The sequence below is a fragment of the Cetorhinus maximus genome, chromosome 14 (assembly GCF_964194155.1).
Source record: "Cetorhinus maximus chromosome 14, sCetMax3.hap1.1, whole genome shotgun sequence".
Taxonomy (NCBI): Eukaryota; Metazoa; Chordata; class Chondrichthyes; order Lamniformes; family Cetorhinidae; genus Cetorhinus; species Cetorhinus maximus.
In genome coordinates, this window is record NC_135892.1 from 64,550,545 (window position 1) to 64,576,789 (window position 26,245).

General features: G+C 43.1%; 1 protein-coding gene across 6 annotated transcripts in view; it reads left to right on the plus strand.

The window, feature by feature from the left end:
* The window catches only part of LOC144689692 (follicle-stimulating hormone receptor-like), a 203,983-nt gene that overhangs the window by 159,712 nt on the left and 18,026 nt on the right, over positions 1 to 26,245 (plus strand). For 3 of the 6 annotated variants that reach the window (XM_078556999.1, XM_078557004.1, XM_078557003.1), the window contains 4 exons: positions 8,000 to 8,071; positions 16,701 to 16,778; positions 17,773 to 17,841; positions 19,192 to 19,266. In XM_078556999.1, coding sequence (XP_078413125.1) covers positions 8,000 to 8,071; positions 16,701 to 16,778; positions 17,773 to 17,841; positions 19,192 to 19,266 — 294 coding nt within the window. Of the gene's footprint in view, positions 1 to 7,999; positions 8,072 to 9,362; positions 9,494 to 16,700; positions 16,779 to 17,772; positions 17,842 to 19,191; positions 19,267 to 26,245 lie in introns of all 6 variants that reach the window. The other 3 variants (XM_078557005.1, XM_078557000.1, XM_078557001.1) reach the window with 3 other exon arrangements.

The following is a 26,245-nucleotide window of genomic DNA, read 5'->3' on the forward strand; positions in this document are numbered from 1 at the left end:
ACATATATACAGATCTTATCCACCTTTTATGCCTACTACATAAATTTGTAACTCCCACACTACAGGTTATGGCCCTTGCTACAGCCAAATGGGGTCTGTTTAAACGCAGCACTGAGTTCATATGTCCCAGCTGAGTTTGAGTTTCCTTCACGTGCAACTCACATCCGCCACCTTTCCCCTAATGGCAAAAACGTGATTTGTCAGAAATGGAGGCCAGGCTTCTGCATCCTGGTCCCATCCACTATTCTGGGAGCTGTGCAGAGTCTCCACGACTCTGTGAAAATCCAGGCCATATTCTTCTGGACTCACTTTTCATCTTCCATGAATAAAACATCTTTGCAATATGGAGCTATAAAGCATGTAGCATCTGACAGTGATCCTGGAGACCTGAGCTGTGATGGGGATGGGGTGGAGGATTGTAACAGGACTACATTATAATGCTTTTTCTAATCAGTCCAGACATCTAAAGTACTTCTGCAAGATATCAAATATATGCTCAATAATGATCTTCTGATTATATTGGCAATCAGGATTTGTCTATATTTGCCTCAAAGCTGTCAGTAGCCAAAACTGAATAAGCATTGGTCTTCCAGGAACCATCCTTCCGTTCTACTTTCAACTTCAAACAAAAGCTAAATTAAATGTGTAACACCAAATAAATGCATTGTGAGAGCTGCCAGGAAACCAGGCATAGATTTGCACCATTCAGTTCTGGTGCAAGAAAGAATTTATTTGCATTTATTTAGCATCTTTCATGACCTCAGGCTATCCCAAAGTGCTTTACAGTCAGTGAAGTACTTTTGATGTGTAGTTGCACAGTGAAGGAAATGAGGCCGTCAATTCATACACAGCAAAATCCTACAAAGTTGAATGATGGATAAATATTGCCAGAACAGCAAAGGTAGGGCCTCTGTATTACTTCAGAATAGCGTCATGGGATTTTTTTGTCCACCTTACAGGCAGACAGGGCCTCAAGTTATCACCACACCTGAAAGATGACATCTCTGGCAGTACAGCATTCCCTCACTGCCGCACTAGGTATTTGTGCTCATATCCTGGAGTGGGGCTTGAACCCACAACTTTTTGGCTCAGAAGTGGTCACAGACTAGCTAGATATTGAGAGTATACCTCCTTCTGTTCATGCAAACAGGCTCAAAAGGCTACTTAATTATAATCAAATCACATTCCAATCCTGTGCTCGGGGAAAGCCAGTATTATGGTCAAAGTTTGTAGCCCTTTCCACACTGCTGCTGCTGCTCAATGGAAGATACTATGAGGGTGTTACCCAGCCTGAAAAAAGCAATTGTCAACTCCATGGTACATCTGTAAGTAACAAACTGGGTGATATTACTGTTATGGCATGCTGTGGAAAAACACACTGGACCAAATTTTATGTCAGGGCATTTAACAGTATCTGCCATTAGTTATAAAAACAGAAAATGCTGGAAAAACTCAGTTGGTCTGGCAGCATCTGTGGAGGGAGAAACAGCTGTGAAGAAGAGTCATATCGACTCAAAATGTTAACTCTGTTTCTCTCTCCACAGACTCTGCCATACCTGCTGAGTTTTTCAAGCATTTTCTGTTTTTATTTCAAATTTCCAGTATCTGCAGTAGTTTGGTTTTATCTGCCATTAGTTAGAATACTCTTACCCCACTAACCTCAATAACATTGTGCGCAGTAATTTGCTGAAAGTGCAAGCTAATGATGTTGCAGCCAGAGAAACAGGACAAGCATCTGTATATCCCCTTAACCAATCAGATCAAAGGATTTTGAAATTATCAGCTCAAGGACTAAGGAAGCGTAAATTAGAATGGGTGAATTCAATGTCAAATCAAATACAGGATTAACAATGAGTAAGGAGACAGAAAGGAAAATTAAAATAATGCATTTTTAATTTTAATTTTGACGTTATTTGAACTTCCAACAACAAATAAAACCTGAACGAATGGGACTCTGCATTTGTAATAGTTAATTTTGAATTATAGAGAGATTGATTGGCATTAATTAACAATTATCATATTTTAAAAGGGTACCGGCTGGAATGGGCAAGACTTAACTTTCTATAGCGAGTCTGTATCTACTGTGCAAATACAGTAACATCAAGACATTCAGTGCATTTCAGTGGTGAGTTTGATGATGAAATGTAGACTAATTATGCATGTAGTAGTATCGCTTTACGATATATTCAAGTTTAATATGCACCAGTTTTCCAGAAATTCATGCAAGGTAAAGATCTCAGGATTAGAGGGCTTTCAGGAGTGTATGAAAAAGTACAGCAAGCTGATATTCTGACAAATACAACTCTCTGTGCACCCAGTCAGATACATTTTAAGGTTTAGGAGCCTTGTGCAAACAAGCATTTGATTTAAGACCTGCAGTTCTTAGCCCAGCAGGAGACTTGGCACAGCTACACAAATGGTAGTGTTTTGGAGAGAAGCTGGTATATCCAAACAAACATTCAGACAAGATGGTACACAGAGCCAAGCTTCTGAAGAATCCCTGAAGAGCCATAAATCAGAGATGATTTAAAATGAAATTTTGAACCTCCCTGCTCGGTGCACATTGTGACTTGTAATGATTAGTTTTGAAGAGGATTTTAACCCAACCTGTACAGTGGAAACTGGGTACATGGGCAGTTAAAATTGTCCTGATTACTTACTCACTAGATAGTCACCAAGAGCTTACCATTCCAAATTTAAACCTGCTCTACTCAGCAAGCAGCAAGGACAATGGCCCAAACCAAGCACTCCTTCTAATGCGTATAAGGTCCCTATGATGTTATTGGAACCCAACTGCAATTTTAACTGGTGGTCTGAATGGGGAAGCCACTATAGCTTGCCCTCCAGGGAAAAACAGTAATAGTTTTAACTTATTGGCCAGGGAGCAGGGATGCTTCTCTGGACTCCACAAGGAAAGGTTAGGCCTCTCCTGTTGCCCTTCCAAAAGGGAGACCCCCCCCCCACCCCCCCCACCCCCACATGATAGTTTCCAAAGCTAATCCCACCGCACCGCCTACAGTTGTTGGTGAGCAGTTTCAGGTAAGTGCAGGTTTCAACCACTTTTTTTTATTCATTCATGGGATGTGGGCATCATTGGTCAGGCCAGGTCATTGGGCATTTAAGAGTCAACCACATTGCTGTGGGTCTGGAGTCACATGTAGGCCAGACCAGGTAAGGGCAGCAGATTTCCTTCCCTAAAGGACTTTAGTGTACCAGATGGGTTTTTAATAGCAATTGACAATGGTTTCATCGTCATCATTAGACTTTTAATTCCTGATTTTTATTGAATTCAAATTCCACTATCTGCCGTGGCAGGATTCGAATGCTGGTCCCCAGAACATTACCCTGTGTCTCTGGATTACTAGTCCAGTAACAATAGCACTACGCCATTGCCTCCCCGACCCCCTCATTCTCGGTGGGATATCATCTGGCTGGATTTAATAGAGGCCCAGCCATTGAAGTCAGCTGGTTCTAATTCTGCCAAAGGCAGGTGGGAAGTTAATTCATCAGCGGAATATCCTGCCGTAAACTCGCTGGAAGGTCTTTAAGTTGCAACTCTGAGTCACTGAAGAGAAGAAGCACTAAGAGCTTAAACATGCAGGACAAATTGGCCAAGAAGAAAATTTCTTTTTTGAAGAGAAAATCATCTTCAGAATAGAAGTAAAGCACCAAATGATGGAGTTATGGAGATGCTTGGAAAGCTTTTTTGCCGGAATACATAAACCAAAAGAATGGCCAAGTGGCAAACTTGCAGATTATAAATTAGTGCTACCATATTAAATTCATAAAGATTCCTTTGAAGTGTCAGTGGAGAACTTTCTGGAATGAAACTAGGGAGCACGATCTCTCCTGAAAGTCTTAATTTTGAAGTCACTAATATGATCATTTAGAATATCCTCATCTAGAAGAAAGGGGAATTTCTTAATGCCATAACAGCAGATCATAGCCCCGAATTATTTACGCGCATGTTGAACTTTTTAAAGGCAGATATGTGTTTAAACAAAAATGACATACATGCACGAGCTGGCTGAGAATATAAAGTAACCACTTTCTGGAAAATTCTTATGTTGGTTATACTTAACCGACTAGCCCAAAGAAAACATGGAATGTCGCTCCTAAAAGGGTGTCAAGGCCACTTCAGACAGAGACACTTGAAAGGGAGAGATGCAATGCAAAAGACTGAACTTTACTCTCCTGTGGCTGCAGAGTCAATGAATAATGATTACCACATCTCAGCAGAAACCATCTCCTGTTGAGTTATATCTCAAAATGTGGAAATGGTCTGAGTTGAAAGAAAGCAGATTCTGGATGAAAGACACGTTTATTTTTTTCCCTTCCAGAAATACCCAAGGAAATTGGTTAAAGAGCCAGCTGCAAACTTGGTCTGATGTGCTAGTTCTGGTGTGCTAGTGTGTGCTATGAAGGTCACAGCAGAAGAACATCAACTAGAAATCCCTGCAGCTTGCAGGTAAAAGTGCATCTCTCTCTCTCTCTCTCTCATTGTCTGGCTGGAGGCAAGTCAGCAAAGCCACAGTCAAAGAGGAAACAGGACAAGTCCTTCAGCTAACCTGCAGAACCAAGTGTCCACAAACCAAGTGCTCAACTACTAAAGTCAGCTCTACTGGAATCATCCAACTTTACAGTCACAAAGTTTTGTCATCTACTCCTCACAGACCAAACCAAAGATGATTTGTACATCTTTTTTAACTTTTATTTTTAGACTCAACTTTTCATTTCTGATCTGTGTGTATGTGTGTTGCATTTTTATTATTTCTTTCCCTGGTTTTTAGTAACTAATAAACTTACTCTTTCTTTGACTCAAGAGGGCCTGGTTAAATTGGCTCCTTCTAAAACATAAATACATTTGGGCTGGGAAAAGGAATTCACGAGGGAAGGGATCTCATTTAAATTGCAACTAACTGAGGGAATTGAATAAGGAAGGGGAGCCAGCTCATTCCTTCACACCCGAGAGCATAACAAAATTGGGGTCCCAGTCTGGAAGTTAACAATTAGGGGCACCTCGTCCGGGATCATAACAAATTGGGGGACCTCACCTGGGGACTGGCCGTAACACTTAGCTACACTTCATGTGTGGAGAACATGTGGTAGAAGTGGCAGAACCTATTCTATAAGACAAGATCCTTCTGAAAGACTAACAAAATGACAGGGAATATGGGAAAATACTTTTATAAGGGCCCTTATGGATCATGTGAAAAATATCTTATGACTGGAGTAGGTAAACGGCTGACATGAAGCAAACCTTTGACTTCAATTAAGGTAACAAATGATTCTAAGCTGGAGGCCCATCACAGGAACTTAAATCTGATAATTAATGCATGAAGAATATGTTTCCTCTCAGATGTTCTAGCCACTAAAGAAAGTATATGGCACCAAATTTTGTTTCCCCAAAATATAGGATCCTGAGACAATTGAATATTAAAGTCTAAAATAAATGCAGAAAAAGCTGGAAATATTCAGGAGATCATGCAGCATCTATAGCAAGAGAAACTTGGCTAACGTTTCAGGTCAATGACCTTTCATCAAAAATCTAACCTTAATCAACCATCTGGATAGCTGACTGGCACCAACTTGTTACAAGAAACCAAGCTTCCAGCAACCAGGGGCTGCATCTTCCGGTCGCCAAGCAGGGGGCGGGGCCTGCTCACCGACACGTAAAATGACGTGGGGTGACATCGGGCGTGCGTCTTAAGGTTGGCGGGCAGGCGAAGAGCCCAGGTGGCCTTCAGAAAAGACATGAAACCTCATCCACAGGTGGGATGAGGTTTCATGGTTGATTTAAAATGTGTATGAAATGTTTAAATAAAAGAAATTGACATGCCCCGGCTCATGTGACAGTGTCACGTGAGGGGACATGTCAGGAATTTTTTTTCTACCCTTCCAAAAATGTTTACAACTTCCACCGATATCCGTGAGGTGGCACTTTGCTTCTAGGTGTGCTCTTTCGCACAGAGCGCACTCCCGGCTCAGGGAATCCCCCCCCCCACCCCCCACCCCCACCCCGCACAGGGAGCGCACATCATGCTGGGCAGGCCTTAATTGGCCCACCCACGTAAAATGGCGGCACGCCCCCGAGTGGGGCCGCCGATTGGGAACCTGCCCGCTTGCACCCACTCCCGCACATCCCCCCCCAACGGGGGGAAAATGCTGCTCCAGGAATAAGGATGGCGTTCAAGAAAGAAATAAGAAAATAGTGAAGACGATGCAATAGTTGATGCAGGGGATCTTAAGGAAGAAAAGAAGTGGAGAGCAATTCAACACAGTCAAGGATGCCTGCTTGGGGAATTAATTCAGTTCACACAGAATGAAAAATGCTCAACTCTCACAACTGCTAAGAAAAGCTATTCTTGGCCATCGATTCAATGGCACGCAGTCTGGAATAGAAAAATGAGTCTGACCATGAAAGTGGATCTGTCTTTTGGGTTGCTAGGAATTTTTTGCAACAATCAGCTTTCTCTGGATTTATCTTGCAATGATGGGAAAAAGTTTTGGGTGAAAATTCTGAATATTGAGGTAAAGAAAACTTAGCCAGAATCGGAAATGGAAATGCTGCTGATAATGATTATATTGATTATTACATTTCAAGAAGTACAATTACAGGTATTGGATCAATTGCTTTCAGATAAGTCTTCAGCATGCCTAATATAAGCATGTATTCTGACTAGCTCAAATTTGAGTAATATTCATTTAATGGACATTTGCTATTTTGTTGTATAAAACATCGTTTCCTGTTATATCACTCTGAGTCCTCAAACAATATGTGGCACGTGACTCTTTTCCCAAAACTACACTGTGTAACATAGATTGTTGTCACAAAACTTTTTATTAAATTTTGTGGCAGTCTGTTAAAGTGCATGAACCATATTACCACAATCAAAATAAGCCTGTGAAGAGCTGGTTAAAAATTAAACCTGGTCACTCCAGAGAGCTGCATTTACACTTGTAATGTTGAACGAGCGCCAGATTTTACCCTAGTTTCCAGGAGGCCCACATCCCTGAAAAATTAATTAGCATTTTAGTTATAACCTTGGCGACAGGTGCATTCAGGCAGTAAATTTGTTTTGGGTTGCCTTTTTTATCTAATGTGAGAAGTGTAAGAATTCGGAAATCAATAAAATGAAGTGGTATTGAAAATCCATGGAATGAGATCTGCTGATAATGCTTGGGTTGACCAATCAGTGTTTTCTAGTGTTGACCCTGTTACAGATTGTGGGGTCAAAGGGAGGGCATATCATCTGCATGGGGTGGTCTGATGCAAGAACCACAGAAGGAACATTGTCAATACCGGCCTTCACCATGCCGTCAGCCTGTCTGTCAGTAGGAGTGCCCAGGCCCACTTTAGCCCCTAATGTAGACTTCATCTCACTATACATGGCAGTGTTCTTGTACTAAACTAGGTTCTGAATGTGCCAGGAATTCCTTTTGTAGAGACATTTTCCTTGTAAGGATTGAACATAAGTCCCACATTTTACAAGGTAGCCTAGGCAATCCCAGAAACAAGGGAGACCAATTGCAAGTGCACTCTTGTTATTCTTTACTGGGTTCTGCCAGACTCCTGCCAGAACTGCTATAGAAGGTTGATGGAAGTTCTGCGAATCTTTAGGGCCACAAGATTGAAACATATGAGTAGGTTAATGAATCTACTTGTCTGGTGCACTGATGAGCCAACACAAAGTCCTTTAGAATTTGTCTACATTTTAAATGTCAGTGTTACCATCCAGATTTGCAACAATCTGCAAAAGATTAGTGTGCCATCATGTTAACAAAACTGTCACCTTGTGCTTTAATTGGTTCTATTGGTCCAACTGCAGTTCAGAATCAGCATATAATCACACACAATTCCCTTCCCAAAACTGCGATGAAAGGCACAAGGTTTGTTCTAAATAATTTATCATTCATTCTGTTGCTAATAAGCCATAAACTTTGTTCTACAATGCATGTTTGACTACCATGTTTCATATCTGCTTCTTCATCTCCACAGGACTATTACAAACACTGGCATAAGATTCTTCCCTGATGTCACAAACATATATTCTGAAGACTTTTTGTTTCTGTAAGTCCTTTGAGCTGAGTCTGTTACATTAAGAAGTGTGATTGAATTAAGGCATTTTTCAATAAAGTTTGAAAATGTTTCTTCCTTAGTCGATTTTCTGTTCTCTTTTTTCTAGTTCTGATACTGATCATTTACAGATAAATCAATGCATGTTTTGTTGACTCAGGCTGGTGGGTACTAATTCCAGACAAGTTCTCTACCCTTTAAGGATCTGTTTCTAAAAATATGATTTGTAGCTGAATTTCAATGCGCTTTGAACTAACTTGCACAGAAATAGTTTAGTGTTGTCTGCAGGAGTTGTTATCCTGAAATAAGGAACCTTGAGTCTTAACTGATATGGAATATCTAATTACAGCAACTCTCCAGCTGAATTTTCAAACATTTGTCATAATAGACATCAAATATTTGGTACACAGCTCAAAATCATATTAATTTTAATTTAAACTATCCAAACAACTTGCAAATCTTTCAATATTGTTTGCTGCCTTATATTTTAATACTTATTGTATTAAATTATGCACATGGTGAGATGCCAGAAGGGAAAAAAACAGTTTGGACTAGTACTCTTATTTATCAGTTTTTACTGGTGCTCCATTTTAAAGTATACAGGACCAGTTCAGACCAGTATTCTTATTTCCCAGTTTTTACTGTTTTTCATTCTGGGTATTTACAGGACCAATGTCCAAGGTCATTATTGGGAAAATAGCTTTTATCTGCAAACAGAATACTTGCCTTACTGAGTGAAACTGACATTGCAGGTCATGTGAATCATATAGAATCAAACCTGTTTTTAAAATTCACCTGTCTTTAATTCTGCTCTTCACATACATCTCACAGCCTAATTCACATGCTTGACCTATGGGAACAGATTTTGCTGTTTAGGTCAAGGGGCTATTGGATTGGCTGGATGCCGCGAATACCAAAAAAGTGGGAGGAGAGAAAAGCCATCTGATTTCCCACCCATTCATGTGAATGAAGCCTCCCTTATGGGCATGAACTTCTCTCTGACCAATATTCTTTTATTCACTAGACCCAGATGAATCCCACAGGTAGAAACATGAAAATCTGTCCCATTCAGCCACTGTCATGCCCACTCCAAGTATATTTAGTGTCCCAGTGGAGAGCTTTGTGTGAAAGAAGCACAGGTTGAAGGCAGGGCAGCAACTTCCTCACACCATGGCTGTCTGATCCATGCTTCCTTTGAGTGCCTGGTACACTGGAAACACAGGAGCACTGAATTTGTCCTTATTGTTGCCCAATGTTCAACATATCTCTCTATTCTTATATGCAGTCTATTCACTTCCATGGATCTCCTTTGTTTTCCACTATGAATACACTCTTTCATTGTGATGAATGGAACCCTAAGGATGCAGAAGAAGTAACTCTGTGTATACCTGTTCTCCCAGACAATCCTTTCCCTGGGTGAGATTTCATGCTTCTGTGACGTGTGTGTACCACTAGCTGACCAATAAGTTGTAATTTCATACTTAAACTGATTAATTGCATCCATCACAGATTTATAACAAGACTGTACAGATCTAACGAGCTAAATGCTTATGCCGCTGGGTCCATCCCTCTTTCTGTAGGCAGGTCTACTTGACCTTGAACTGGAATTGTTTTAATCATGTGTGCCACTTCAAAGCTGCACCTTCTGAAACCCTCTGTTTTTCATTCTCGCTTTTCACATACAGCAAAGTGTGTTCTTCCTCCTCTGTGGAACAATATCTGCTTACACTCCTCAGCATTGTGTCACAAGGGCTGGGTCAGGCATATGCAGTGTATACCTTCATGCCCACTTCTAATTTCCTGGCATGCTCCTTGCTCCACCCCTCACTTTTCCTCTTGCGTAGACCTTGCATGGATCAGGAATAAATGCTGCTGTGGACTGACATTCTCACCCATTGTTTTGTGGCATCAACAATCTTGATCTTGCACAGCTATCACAAGAAGCCCCAACCATATCATTCTTCAGAGCAATAGCAGGTAGGAATGGGGAACAACATTGCAAGACAAAGCAAAGTGTTAGTGGGAACTGAGGGACAGCGTGTGGCTGAAAATTTGCCACCCTGAATTAAGAGGAAAGGGAATGGGAGGGTATTGGTATTAACTAAAGGGAGTAAGTGAGATAGGATTGAAGGATGCCAAATTAGCCTAAAGCAAAGAGTGCCAGGAGAGGGAAAGCACCAGCATGAACTGAGGGTGAAGGTGCTGACATAAACTGAAGGGAGACAAGTGTCAACATGGAATGAAGGAAGGGGGAAAAGATTACAATTTTGACTTAAATTGGAGAAGAATAAAAGTGGCAGCATAAACCAAGAATGGATGGATTGTGTATGAAATGTATGCTTGTATGAAATGGAAGGTGAGGGACGAGAAGTGTATCTGCATGTGTAAGCTTACAAACCCATAGACAGGTTTTGAGGGCAAGATATTCCATGTACTGCTCCTTGGCATGCTTTGGGAGCATGTATTACAAACTTCTGCATTCACACTTTGCGATCTTCCATCCATTGTGGAAAATTGTGATTGTCAGTGCTCTTGTCGGTCCTCTTTTTTAATGCTGCTATGTTAACTTGCCTTTCATCTCTTGATTCATTGAGTGTTTCCAGCACTTTTTGTTCTTGTTTAAGATTTCCAGCATTTGCAGTTTTCTGCTTTATGTTTATTCAAAAAGCGACAGGATTTCACACTTAGCTCATTTGTAACATGAAAAATGATGTCTTTGAGATAAAATACTTCTTAGAAATGACATCATTTTATTTGATTAACTTGCAATGAGTAATGTGTATGTACTGAAGAGTACAAATCAAGTCAATTTTAGAACCCGAAGAAACAGCTGCAATATTGTGAAGAAATAACAATAATTGCATAAGTTTTTGGTTCAGATCAAGCCCTCATTAATCACTTGCCCTTGTTTACATAAAATTGTAAACCTCATAATAAGGAGACAGGTTGACAGACGTTCCACTGAATTAAAATTTAGGTTCTATACACCTTGACAAAGATAAACACATAAGAAAATAAGAAATAGGAGCAGGAGTAGGCCCTCTGAGCCTGCTCTGCCATCCAATATGATCATAGCTGATCTTCTGCTTCATCTGCACCTTCTCATCCACTCCTTATGAGACATGGCAGATCAAAAATCTATTTATCCCAACCTTCAGTATACTCAACGATGGAGCATTTACAATCCTGTGAGATAGAGAAATCCCAAGATTCACAACCCTCTGAGTGAAGAAATTTCTTACATCCAGTTTGAAAGGGAGAAGAGTGAGTCTAAGACTAGTGTTTTAAACTTAAATAAGGGCAATTATGTGGACATGAAAGCTGAGCTAGCTAAAGTGAACTGGGATACTAGGCGAGGGAATAGATCAATAGAGCAGCAGTGGCAGACATTTAAGGGGATATTTCAGAAAACGTAGAATAAGTATATTCCTACTATAAAGAAAAGCTCTAACATCTGCGGTTAACTAAAGAAGTTAAGGAAAGCATCAAACTTAAGGAAAAAGCATAAAACTGCACAAAGGTAAGTGGAAGGTCAGATGATTGGTCAGAATATAAAGAATGGCAGAGAATTACTAAAAGGTTAATCAGGAGAAAGAAATTAGAGTATGAGAGAAAGCTAGGTGGAAATGTAAAAACAGATAGCAAGAGCTTCTACAGGGTATTTAAAAAGGAAGAGTAAGTAAAGCGAGTGTTGGTCCTCTGGAGAGTGACAATGGGGAGTTAATAGTTGAGAATAAGGAAATGGCAGATGAAATGAACAAATAATTTGCTGTTGTCTTCACTGTAGAGGATGCAAAAACATTCCAGTAATAACTGTAAATCAGGCGGTGGAAGGAAGAGAGGAACTTGGTGAAATTGCAATCACCAAGGAAATGGTACTGAACAAACTGACAGAGTTGCAGGCTGACAAGTCTCCAGTCCTGATGGACTTCACCTAGGGTCTTAAAAGAGGTGGCTAATGAGGTAGTAGTTGCGTTGGTGTTAATTTTCCAAAATTCCCTAGATTCTGGAAAAGTTCCATCAGACTGGAAAGTAGCAAATATAATCCCTCTATTCAAGCAGGGAGGGAGGCAGAAAACAGGGAACTATAGCCAGGTAGCTTGACATCTGTCGTGGGGAAGTTATTAGAATCGATCATTAAATAGGTTATAGCTGGGCACATAGAAGAGGTCAAGGCAATTGGGAAGAGTCAGCATGGTTTTGTGAAAGGGAAATCATGTTTAACCAATTTATTGTAGTTCTTTGGAGGAGTAACATGTGCTGTGGATAAAGGGGAGCCTGTAGATGTGCTGTACTTGGATTCCCAGAAGGCATTTGATAAGGTGCCACATCCAAGAATATTGCAGAAATTAAAAGCTCATGGTGTACGATGTAACATATTAGCATGGATAGAAGATTGGCTTGCTGGCAGAAAACAGAGAGTATGGGTAAATGGGTCTTTTTCCTATTGGCAGGATGTGATGAGTGGAGCCCCACAGAGGTCTGTGCTGGGCCTCAACCTTTTACAATTTATATCAATGACTTAGATGATGAAGGGAGTGAAGGCATGGTAGCTAAATTTGCACATGACATAAAGATAGATAAGAAAGCATATTGTGAAGACATAGGGAGATTGAAAATGGATATAGATAGTGCGTGTGAAAAAATCTGGCAGATGGAGTATAATGTGGGAAAATGCGAAGTCGTTCACTTTGGCATGAAGAATAAAAAAGCAGAGTATTACTAAATGGAGAATGGCTGCGGAATTCCAAGGTGCAGAAGGATCTAGGTCTTCTAGTGCATGAGTCACAAGAAGTTAGTACCCAGGTACGGCAAGTAATGAAGAAGGCCAATTGGGTGCTATCCTTTATTATGACAGGAATTGAACATAAAAGTAAGGATGTTATGCATCAGATATACAGGGCATTGGTGAGACCGCATCTCAGATACTCTGTTTAGTTTTGGTCCCCTTACTTAAGGAAGGATGCGAATGTGTTGGAGGTGGTTCAGAGGAGGTTTACTAGGTAGATACCTGGAATGAGCAGGTTGTCTTACAAGGAAGGGTTAGGCAGACTGGGCTTGTTTCTACTGGAGTTTAAAAGAGTGAGGGGTGACTTGACTGAAGTATATAAGACCCTGAACGGTATTGACAAGTTGGATGTGGAAAGGATGTTTCCTCTTGTGGGTGAGTCCAGAACTCTGGGGCACTGTTTTAAAATTAGGGGTTGCTTTTTAGGATAGAGATGAGGAAAAATGTTTTCTCTCAGAGGGTTGTGGAACTTTGGAACTCTCTGCCTCAGAAGGCAGTGGAGTTGGGGTCATTGAATATTTTTAAAGCAGAGGTAGATAGATTCTTGTTAGGTAAGGGAATCAAAGTCTATGGGGGTAGATGGGGATGTGGAATTCAAAACACAAACAGATCAGCCATGATCTTATTAAATGTTGGAGCAGGGTCAAAGGGCTGAATAGCCTATTTCTGCTCCTATTTTGAGTGTTTGTATGTTCGTATGTTCTCATCTCAGTCATAAATAATCAATCCTTATCCTGAGACTCTGCCTCATGTTCTAGCTTCCCCAATAAAACAACCCATGTGTCTACAATGTCAAGCCCTTCAGAATCCTCTATGTTGCAATAAGATCACCTCTTATTCTTCTAATTTCAGAGAGTATAGACCCAATTTACTCAGCCTCTCATTACAGGACAACCCTCTCAACCCAGGACCCAATCTAGTGAACCTTTGCTATACCGCCTCTAAGCAAGTATATCCTTCCTTAGGTATGAAAGCCAAGGCAGCGCACAGGAGTCCAGGTGTGGTCTCAACAAAGGCCTATGTATAATTGTGGCAACACTTCCTTGTTCTTGTACTCCAGTGAAGGCCAACATGCTATTTGCCTTGCTAATTGCTTGCTGTTCCTGCATGCTAACTTTCTGTGTTCTTTTTAGGAGCACACCTAAGTCTCTCTGAACATGAACATTTAAAAGTTTCATACCCTTTAAAAAAAACTTGTGCCTTTCTATTTTTACAACCAAAGTCAAAAATCTCACACTTCCCCATATTATACTCCATCTCCCAACTTTTTGCCCATTCACCTGCCTATATCTCTTTGCAGCTTTGTGTCTTTCTCACAGCTTAAATTCACACCTAGCTTTGTATCATCAGCAAACTTAGATCTTTACTCTCAGTCTCTTCATTGAAGTCATTCATATAGGTTGTAAATAGCTGAGGCCCCAGCACTGGTCCTTGCGGCATTCCGCTAGTCACAGCCTGCTAACTTGAAAATGCCCCGCTTATCCCTATTCTCTGCTTCCTGAATATTAACCAATCCTTTATCCATGCTAATATATTATGCCCAACTTCATGAGCCCTTATAAAAAGGCAAAATATTGCGGATGCTAGAAATCTGAAACTAAAACAAAAAATGCTGGGAAAACTCAGCAGGTCTGACAGCATCTGTGGAGAGAGAGACAGAGATAACATTTCGAGTCCGTATGACTCTTCTTCAGATCTAAAGGGAGGTAGAGATGTGGTGAAATATATACAGATTAAGGGGGGTGGAAACGGTGTAACTGGATAGAAGGCCAGCGATAGGTGGAGGCAAAGGAGAGATGGCAAAAGATGTCATAAACAAAAGGTCAAAGAGTTGTTAATGGTGGTTCTACTGGCTAAAGGAGGTGCTAATGGTGACATTAAGGAAGCGAGATATGATAATGGCCGGACCAGGGTAAGCACCCTGGAAAGTGACAGATGGCATCATCGGAACAGATGCGACGGAGGCACTTTCCAAAACAGTGCTTCTCACATGTCATCCTTCTTCCTTAATCGAGGTTTCCCACCCACGGTGGTTGACAGGGCCCTCAACCATGTCTGACCTATCTCCCGCACCTCTGCCCTCACACCTTCCTCTCCCTCCCAGAACCATGATAGGGTCCCCTTTGCCTTCATTTTTCACCCCACCAACCTCCGCATTCAAAGGATCATCCTCTACCATTTCTGCCAACTCCAGCATGATGCCACCACCAAACACATTTTCCCTTCACCCACCCTGTCGGCATTCCATAGGGACCTTTCCCTCCGGGACACCCTGGTCCACTCCTCCATCATGCCCAGCACCTCATCCCCCTTTCACGGTACCTTCCCATGCAATCGCAGAAGGTGCAACACCTGCCCTTTTACTTCCCCCCTCCTCACCGTCCAAGGGCCTAAACACTCCTTTCAAGTGAAGCAGCGCTTCACTTGCACCTCCCTCAATTTAGTCTACTGCATTCGCTGCTCCCAATGCGTTTTCCTCTACATTGGAGACCAAATGCAGACTGGGTGACCGCTTTGCGGAACACCTTCAGTCTGTCCACAAGCATGACCTAGACCTTCCTGTCACTTGCCATTTCAGCACCCCATCCTGTTCTCATGCCCACATGTCCATCCTTGGTCTGCTGCAATGTTCCATTGAAGCCCAGTGCAAACTGGAGGAACAGCACCTCATCTTCCGATTAGGCACTTTACAGCCTTCCGGATTTAACACTGAGTTCAACAACTTCAGACCATGAGCTCTCTCCTCCATCGCCCCCCACCCACCCCACCCAACTTTTCATCCCCTTTTTTTCCATATTCATTTTTATTTTATTTTAATTTTTTTTTTTAATTCTTTTTTTTTCTTTTCCCACTTATTTTCATTATTATTATTATTTTTCACATTTATTTCCATTTTCATTCATTGTTTTATCCCCAGCTTTTAGCCTATTTTCGATCTTTCTTCCCCACCCCACCCCCAATAGGGCCATCAATCACTTTCCAGGGTGCTTACCCTGGTCCGGCCATTATCATATCTCGCTTCCTTAGTGTCACCATTAGCACCTCCTTTAGCCAGTAGAACCACCATTAACAACTCTTTGACCTTTTGTTTATGACACCTTTTGACATCTCTCCTTTGCCTCCACCTATCGCTGGCCTTCTATCCAGCTACACCGGTTCCACCCCCCTTAATCAGTATATATTTCACCACATCTCTACCTCCCTTTAGATCTGAAGAAGAACCATAAGGACTCGAAACGTTATCTCTGACTCTCTCTCCATAGATGCTGTCAGACCTGCTGAGTTTTCCCAGCATTTTTTGTTTTCATTTCATGAGCCCTGATCTTGTTTATTAACTTCTTGTGTGGTGCCTTTATTGAATGCCTTTTGGAAATCCAACTCTATTACATCCACTGGTTCCAAATATCTACCTGACTAGCTACATCCTCAAAAGCCTCTAATAAATTTGTCAAACACAATTTCCCTTTCGCAAAACCATGTTAACTCTGTCATTCTCTCCTTAGCCCTCACCTATCGCTCGCCTTCTATCCAGCTTCACCTGCTCCACCCCCCCACCTTAAACAGTATAAATTTCATCACATTTCTACTTCTCTTTAGCTCTGAAGAAGGGTCATACAGGCTTGAAACGTTAACTCTGTTTCTCCCTCCACAGATGCTGTCAGACCTGCTAAGTTTTTCCAGCATTTTCTGTTTTTATTACCTATGATTTTCTAAGTGCATTGTTAAGACCCCCTTAATAATAGATTCCAGTTTTTTCCTAACAACTGATATCAGACTAGCTGGCCTGGTTTGTCTCCCTCATTTCTTGACTCAAATACTGTCTGTTTCCTTTAGTGAATTTCGAGACAACATACACATGCAAGTTATACCATCTTATGCTTTCCAGGGATTAAGCACTGGAAAGTTAAATATGTAAGTACATATCTACTATTATACCAGTCGGACACTGATAACGAAGTCACTAGCACAGCAACATGATAGCACTCAAGAGTGGAAGCACCTCTGGGAGGGTTGTGAACCTGAGGAGGTAATACTGAGTAAAGCAGACTTCAACAATGTTAAAATTAGCTTTTTCCATTATTGTTGGAGGATGCCCAAACTGACACCATAGCGAAGGTATGCAAATGAACCTTTGTTCCCAGCAATGGAGTCAGTGCCATTTTAGGTGGATATAAAAATGAGAGATTAAATTGGAAATAAATTTCTGTTCATTAAGCCTGGTTGTTAAAATGTCAGTGATCTTGAGTGGACACCCAGGACTGAACTGAGATTCATGCTTCCTTCCCCTCATTATGCAGGTTTCGGTAGTTCTTAGACCACTTAAATAATTCAACACTGCTGCTGTGAAGTATCATGGTGCTCTTTTCCAAAGGAGGAAATACGATTTTAAAAATAACATCTATTTGTAACAGAATGGGCAAGCTGCTTTTGCCCTTGTTTGCCACCAGTTTTTACATTCTCACATCAGGAGCAAATGAGCTCCACATGAAACTTGCCATGAGTTTCTGTCGTTAAAATCGGTGCAGGAACCAGGTAAATTTTGATGTGATTTCTGCATCAGTGTGATTTGAAATTAAAGAACTTAATTTCAGATTTGAAGCATTTACATTTGTTTATTATCAGTTTCTACTTGTGTTGTCATAAACCCTGATAATGGCCAGATGGCAAAACAATGTATCACAATTTGTTGCAGAAACCAGGAATTAGTTGTTTTTTGAAAAAAAATTAAATAGAACTTCTGTTTGCAATAAAATATTGTTTAATTTAGCGTTTTGTTTGTACAATATAGAAATTTTTTTAAAATCATGTGTGCTGTTTTAGGCTCATACAGTGTAAAATCATTTAGCAGCAGAGGCAAAAACCTAACAAATTTTTCATCCCATTTTCCCTTTGTTTATAAACACAGAAAGCTGATTAACAATGGCCTCATAGAAGTACAAAGCCATGCATTTAACGGAACAGATTTAGATCATCTGTAAGTTGACGATTTGGTTTTGTCCAAAAATCATGATTGCAGTTTTTAGGCCGTAACCTCTGAACTCCCCAATGCCGGATTTGGGGGGGTGGGGGTAGCCCAAAGATGCGCTGAGGAATCCCTCTGGGAAGCTCCCAAGTAAGGATTTGCATGGCAATTGCCCAGAAGTGCGCACTTCCTCGGGACAATTGCGCTGCAATGGGAACCATCCAAAAATGCGATTTAAATCACAAACTTCGGATGGTTCTGTCAGGGTTATGTCAATAGTTACCCAGAAAAAGTTAGAAGAATCAAAACCTCTTCTAACTTCTGGGTAACTATTGTAAAGACCCAGACTGATCCCCCCACGGGACTGCCCCCACAGCCCCAAACCTCCCAGGGGACTACCCTAGCACTGACTAACCACCACCCCCCCAACAGTATTCCCCACCCTTCGACCCCCCCCTGGGATTCTCCCCACCCGCACAGCACTCCTCAGCCGACAACCCCACATCTGGGCCTGGCTCTTACCCACCGACCCGGCAACCTGACACCCTACTGCCCCCCCACCAATGTCTGACCCAGACCCCCCGATATTCCAATCCCCCCAGCCCCCTTAACTTTCCAAACCCCCCGCCCCTCCCGATGTCTGAGGCCCCATCCCCCCCAGTTTTTCACCCCCACCGATTGTCCAGCCCGCACCAGCCGTCTCGATGTCTGACACCCCCAACCCCCCTGCCAATGTCCAACCCCCAAAGCCACCCAGTGTCTGGCCTGCTCTACCCCACCCCCCTGATGTCCGACCCCCCCCCACCCCAACCCCAGTCCCCCTGATGTCCGACTCCCCACGCCCCCCTTTGCTCTACCCTCAACCCCGCTGAATGTCCGGCCTGCTGCACCCCCTCCCAATGTCCAGCTCCCACCATACCACCCCCAATGTCTGACCCCATACCCCCATCCCCACTCAACCTCTGAACACCCCCAACCCCCAAATCCTTTTCACTTACCTTAGGCACCTACCTTCTGCCTGGCCTGTCAATTTCAATGGGACCTTTAAAATTACCTGCTTTACGGCAGCTAGTGCCATAAAAAAGGGAGCGTGTCACCCTTCAATTCGACTCTGCTGGTCTTTAGAGACAGCTTCGCTGCCTGGACCTCACCCGGCCAGAATTGGAAGGTCGGGCGAGGCAGGCACAGAAGAAATTGGCATAGCTAAGTGAGCATGGAGTGGCAATCCGATGCTGATTGCCGCTCTGAGGAAGTTACGGCCCTTTGTGTTTGTATTGTTGCAGGAGCACCCAGCACCTGATTATCTCATTGTATGGTGGCTGTTTAGGAACTGAAATGATTTTTGTCTTTCTTCATATACAGCAACCTTACAGGTAACCAGAATCTACAGAAACTACACGATGATGTTTTCATGGGAGCAAAAGGCCCAACTGTTCTGTAAGTGAAATGTCAATACAGCATATAGCACGGGGAAATGAGGCACATTGGTACAACTGACTGGCATTGTCCAACAACATTTTCAAACATAAAAATATAAAACGAAGTGAAATTCATTTTGGTTCAGTGACAGCTGGTAATATTTGTTAGACTGATTGGCCTGATGAACATTCATTTGATAATTCAATGGCCTCTCCCTCAGAAAAGAAATGACATTCTCTTGGTTAAATTTCCATTTTGAACTTAGTTCCATGCAGCTTGAATTGATTCAATCCCATCAATGTGAAGCAGCCCTCTCAATATGTGCTCGTTGCAACTTTATAATCAGCAGTTTAAATCCCTGCCCCTAACCCAATGCCTTCCCTTTGTCGCTAAAGTTTTATATTTGTTAAATGCATCTTTTTGTTTTTATACCTGCCCTATTTCCTTAATTTTCTTTAGACCGTTCTGTGCAGCAAATTATTTCCACAAAGGAGTAGTATTCTTCATAAGTGTCTCTACCCATCATTGTTCAACCAGCCAATAGATGGAAAACGATAGCCTTATACTTTGGGTGGGATTTTACCAGCCCCTTTGGGAGGAGGGGAAAGTATCAGGATTGCAGGGAGGGGGTTTGCTACCACCTTCCTGTCTCCATGCCGTTTTGCCAGTGGTGAGAATGTTGGCAGATTGGCTGTCCACCGGGAGCTCTATTGAGCCACTTAAGTGGCCAATTAAGAGCTACTCTCTGCCTCCGGGGAGGGCAGCGGTCAGGGGTGGGGGTTGGGGGGGGGGGTGGTGGGGGTGGTGGGGTTGGAGCGGAGCGAGGGGTAGGGGGACTGCTGCCACCTCGGACGGCCATCCAGTGAAACTTAGTGGCCTCCCAGCGGACTCCAGGTGGGCCTTCCTTTTTGGGCTCTCCCTGGCCCATGGCGGGGCCCTCTGGTTGCAATAGTTGTGCCCTCGGCAACAGCACCACTGGAACTTATTGGCCACACCCCCCACAATCATGTGGGCCTACCTGCCGGATCCTGGTATTCCCAGCCCCACTTACCCCTCTTCAAGTGTGCTCGACTATTGATACGTCCTCCTCCTGAAGCTGTTGCCTCAGTCATGTCCACCATTGATGGTGGCATTGCTGAGACTGCAGCCCTCTGGGTCAGTAGCACCACCATCCTTATTTGAGATAGTGGCCCCAGTGACAGCAGCTTAATTAGCCACCATCTCAAATATTCCTCCCAGGGTCCCACTGCAGACAAAGCAGGGTCAGCTCCCACATTTGGTTCAGACAGTGGGACTTCTGCCACCTTCAGAAAATCCAGCCCTTTAACTTGGCTTCCATGTTCTCTCCTTTTCGTGGAAAGTTCCTCATCCTTACTAGGCATCTGCTTAAAGAGAATCACTTCATGGACAATTCACACCTAGTTATTTCATGGCTTTGCCCATTGGTACACCAGTTAATATATGAATTGGCAGCCTGTATATTAACAACTGAATTTACTAATCTGACTTTTTAAATCAATTCTGACTGTACTCATTCATTAATTGTTATTTTGCATCTTGTCTCAGTATTGGTAATTATGCATTATGCTTTACAGCACTTCACTTATGCTGATGAGCATCATTATATCAACATTGTTAGCACACAGGGGCTAACTTTGATGTGACCTCTTAAATACAATGACAGTCAGGTGTAGTAAGTCCTGTTGGTCGTCCAGTGAACCTAGTCACAGGCCCAAAGCATCCTGCTGATCGAACTGTATTATTATTTTCATGAAAAGCTCACCGCCATTTGAGAGGGTATGGGGGGGTGTGGGAAATCCGAGCTGACGTGAGTAATGAAAGTTAAAGGAACATGGAGGAAATTCCAAGAAGAACCAAGCATTGGTCAGATCAATTTTTGTGAGACCTAGGGAAGTGTTATTGCTACTCCTGGCCCCATCTTTAGAGCAGCCTCTGGCAATCCCTTTGTTGATATCCGCTCTACATCCTGTACTACTGGGTAGAACATTTACCACCTATCTGAAGACCCATATCAAAAATGATGGCAGATGAAACAACAGCAGAAGCGAGATGACAGGGCTCAGAAGGACTCTGGACCTTTTAAAATAGCAGGCAGGATTTGATTCCTGGATTCCTACCTCCATTCCTGGCACCCACAATTTTCACTGGCACAGGATAAGAGTGTGAATAGCAAGCCTGCACACTGACTCCTGGCCTTGCCGGCTCCATTCTGGTGGGAGACATCTCCTAGCCCCCCACAATTTTCGTGGAGTTGAGCCAGCTTCTCCATGACTCATGATACACGGCCCCTCAGAGAAGTCATGAACCATAGTCTGCATTTGGGAACCTTTTGAAAGGTAACCTCAAAAAGTCTTACCCATGCCCCCTCCATGCTAAGTCAATGTCAGCTCATGCCACTACCTACCCACATGTCCCATTATAGCTCCATGCCAACTCAATAACAACTCATGCTCCCACCTACCCCTAATGGTCCTACCCCTCATACCCTCCATGCCAACTCTTGTCCCTTCTATGCCCATTAACCCAGTATACAGCATGTACAGAACCAATGGACCATAAAATGCCGATGCCCGTGTGAAACTGCTTAGAAAAAAATACCCATTCATATTTTTGGAAAAAAAAAACTGGTGTTTCTACAATCCTATAAAAGTGTCAATCAAACACGCCATTAACGTATCAATAGTAGAATCTTTAGGTACTTGAAACTTCTTAACCTTGTGCAAATAAACATTGAGACATTGGCAAAAGAGATCCCAGAAAAAAATAACTTGTTATAACCGCACAGCGATGTCAGTCAATCAAAGTCAACATTTCTCTGCAGCTGTGTAAAAAAAAATCTCACTCAAGTTATTCTTTTCTGAGATTCTGGGCTTTCAGCCAAGCATGAATAATGAGGTGATGGGGTATGAGCAGTGAAGACTAAAGGGCTTAAAATATAACCAAACAACTGGGACAAAGCCCCTATGTCTGCCTCTGATCTGCTTCCGGGGCAGCAGGCCCGACTCTATCCCGCCCCCTCCTTCCGGAGTGAAAATAGTGCATAAGAGGTACTTTATACCAAGGCGGGTCTGCCGAGTCGGGAAATTTCCCAACTCGAACTACCCACCTCAGTAACGAAAATCCAGCCCAACAAGTTCTGCACTCTGTACTACTGTGCCATTATTGCCCAAAAATGGCAATGAGAGGAAGAGTTACAGTTGGCATTTTGTTCACAAAAACAAAATAGGAAAGGTAGGGCAAATAACTAACACAAACTTAAGTTACAGCATTTCACACCACAGGTTCATGCCATTACTAATCATAGAGGTCTACAGCACAGAAAAAGGCCCCTCGGCCTAATGAGTCTGCACCAGTCAAACAAGTACCTAACTATTCTAATCCCATTTTCCAGCACCAGGCCCATAGCCTTGTATGCCATGGCATTGCAAGTGTAAACCCAAATACTTGTTAAATGTTATAAGGGTTTCTGCCTCTACCACCCTTTCAGGCAGTGTGTTCCAGATTCCCACCACCCTCTGGGTGAAAAACTTCTTCCTCATATCCCCTCTAAACCTCCTGCCCATTACCTTAAATCTATGCCCCCTGGTTATTGATTCCTCCACCAAGGGGGAAAGTTCCTTTCTATCTACCCTATCTATGCCCCTCATAATTTTATACACCTCAATCATGTCCCCCCTCAATCTCCTCTGCTCCAGGGAAAATAACCCCAGTCTATCCAATCTCTCCTCATAACCAAAACTCTCCAGCCCAGGCAACATCCTGTTAAATCTCCTCTGCACTCTCTCTAGTGCAACCACATCCTTCCTATACTGCAGATTCCAGAACTGCACGCAATACTCTAGCTGTGGCCTAACCAGCGTTTTATACAGTTCCAGCATGACCTCACTGCTCTTATATTCTATGCCTCGGCTAATAAAGGCCAAGTATCTCATATGCCTTCTTAGCCACCTTATCTACCTGTCCCGCTACCTTATGCACGCCAAGGTCCCTCTGATCCTTGGTACTTCCCAGGGTCCTATCATTCATCGTGTATTCCTGTGCCTTATTTGTCCTGCTCAAGTGCATCACCTCACACTTACCCGGATTAAATTCCATTTGCCACTGATCAGCCCATCTGACCAGCCTGTCTATATCCTCCTGTAATCTAAGGCTATCCTCCTCACTATTTACCACCCCACCAATTTTTGTGTTATCCGCAAACTTATTGATCAACCCTCCTACATTCAAGCCTAAGTTGTTTATATATACCACAAACAGCAAGGGACCCAACACCAATCCCTGTGGAACCCCACTGGACACAGGCATCCAGTCACAAAAACGCCTCTCGACCATCACCCTCTGCTTCCTGCCACTCAGCCACTTCTGGATCCAATTTGCCAAATTGCCTTGGATCGCATGGGCTCTTACCTTCGATCGCATGGGCTCTTACCTTCGCCATCAGTCTCCCATGCTGGACCTTATCAAAAGCCTTGCTGAAGTCCAAGTAGGCTACGTCAAATGCATTGCCCTCATCTACACACCTGGTCACCTCTTTGAAAAATTCAATCAAATTGGTCAGATATGACCTCCCCTTAACAAAACCATGCTGACTGTCCTTGATTAATCCCTGCCTCTCCAAGTGTAGATTAATTCTGTCCCTCAGAATTACTTCCAATAGTTTCCCCACCACTGAGGTTAGACTGACTGGCCTGTAGTTCCCTGGTTTATCCCTTCCTCCCTTCTTGAATAATGGTACCACATTGGCTGTCCTCCAGTCCTCTGGCACCTCTCCTGTGGCCAGGGAGGTATTGAAAATTATTGCTAGCGCCCCTGCTATCTCCTCCCTTGCCTCACTCAACAGCCTGGGATACATTTCATCCAGGCCTGGAGATTTATCTATTTTTAAGCCTGCCAGACCACTTAGAACCTTCTCCCTTTCTATGCTAATTTCTTTAATTATATCACAGTCCTTCTGCCCAATTTCCATACCCACGCTGTCCCTCTCACTTGTGAACACCGACACAAAGTATTCATTTAGAGCCCTACCGACATCTTCTGGCTCCACACACAAATTACCACTATAGTCCTTAATGGGCCCTACTCTTTCCCTAGTTATCCTCTTACTCTTAATGTACTTGTAAAATAATTTTGGGCTTTCCTTTATTTTACTTTTATTTTGATCAGTTATGTCTCTTTACATTTGCTGTAGTTTCTGGCTGATTTTCCTGCTTTTCTCTATCCTGACACCAGACAGGCCCAGATTCAAGCAGATTCAGTGTAATAAGCCATTAAAATAGTCCAGTTGCACTCCTATTACAGGCCCATCCATCCGGCATGGAGGAGAATCAAACTCAGCTGTGTGCAGGTCATGGAAGCGTAAAAGCACTTATCCAAGAAATAAGGGACTGGGGGGAAATCCTTTATTGTACAAATGAAAGCTCTTCCTGGAGGTGGCTGTTCTAACAGATTTGAGAATAGACTGTGGAGTGGGTGAAAGTTATGTCAAGAACCCAATGAAGCTGGAGAGATGTGAGAAAGAAAATGGCTGATCTCCAGAAAATGTTTAAGGCAAGCTTGAAGTACAGCTTGAAAAGTCTAGTATCCATGACAATATTTATCCTCAGAACTTGTAAAGCATGATGCTGAACCATGGTAACCATGGTTAGCTTGTTCAGTACTGCCATGAGAGGGACAGTGCACTGAATGCATGCTCTGCATGACCGTACCTCATGGGAGAAATATAATGAACTGTATAATCCGAACTGCAAAACATGAAAAGAAAGTCTTAAAGGGGATTCACGAGTTCTTGCCACTCAAGCCAGCTGCATGTTATACATTCTTTTGGTGTCAGACAGAATAGCCTTGAGGATGGGCAGCTGTACTAGACTCTCTGTGCTACATTAACTTGAAACATCTCAAAACTACTTGTTTACTTCCAGGACAAGATTGCGAATAATAAAATGGACTCAGACATAAACTGGAGAATGTCTCAGGCAGATGGCTTTTAACCCCTTTTGGAGCATAGCCCCAACAACCCCTCCCCCCCCCCCCGCAGTCACCATAACACACCGGAGTATCAAGGGAGTAGAGAATGAAGCAGGAGGTTTCCCCAAGCTCAGCTTCCTGTCACAATTTTCTGTTCTACTCAGTCACTGAGACTCAGACACAGTGAGGAAGATTTTCTGGATGGCAGGATTTCCCACCTGGACACCCAAAGAGTCACCGGGGAATGCATCCCCACTGATGCTGGCTGCCCTGCAGCCACTTAAACGCTCCGTGGAGCATTAATTGACTGGAGACGGGACTCACGCCCATCAGTCAGGAAAAATTCCTGTTGGCTGGCAACCCTGCAGTCCCAGCAGCACCAGAAGTGCAGTGGCCAGGTCTGAGACTTCAAGCAGCTCCTAGAGTCTAGAATAAAAACAAAAATAAAAATACCTGGAAAAACCCAGCAGGTCTGACAGCATCTGCAGAGAGGACTAGGGTTAACATTTTGAGTCTGTATGACTCTTCAACAGAAGTGCAGTTGGCCTCACAGCGGGGAGGGGAGGTGGGGCCTGAGAGGGTTGAGGGGAGGGTAGTGGGGGACTTGAAAGAGAGGCCAGCGGTTGAGGGAGCACCCACAGGGGGCAGAGCTTGAGGTGGAGTGTGCCCAATGTGGAAAGGAGGTCATTGAAGGAGCCACTCCCCATTGCCCTTCCTACCAGAGACCCGAGCAGGGTGATTTCCGGCCCTAAACTCCACCCAGCCTGAAAATTGAGGCTGGGCAGGAAATGGCCCTTCAGTGGTCATTAACTGCCCACTTAAGGGCCTCAGTTGAGGCAAGGGTGGCCAGGCCGGCCTTGGCCTCACTTGTCCCACTGTAAACTTGAGGACAGGTCGGGGTGGGCACGAGGATGGAGGAAAGGCCATCTGGGGAATTTTACAGGTCCTCCCCTCCCACCTGCGCACCTATTGGTGGGGGAGCATGGATTTCAACTCATGGTACAGCTTGATC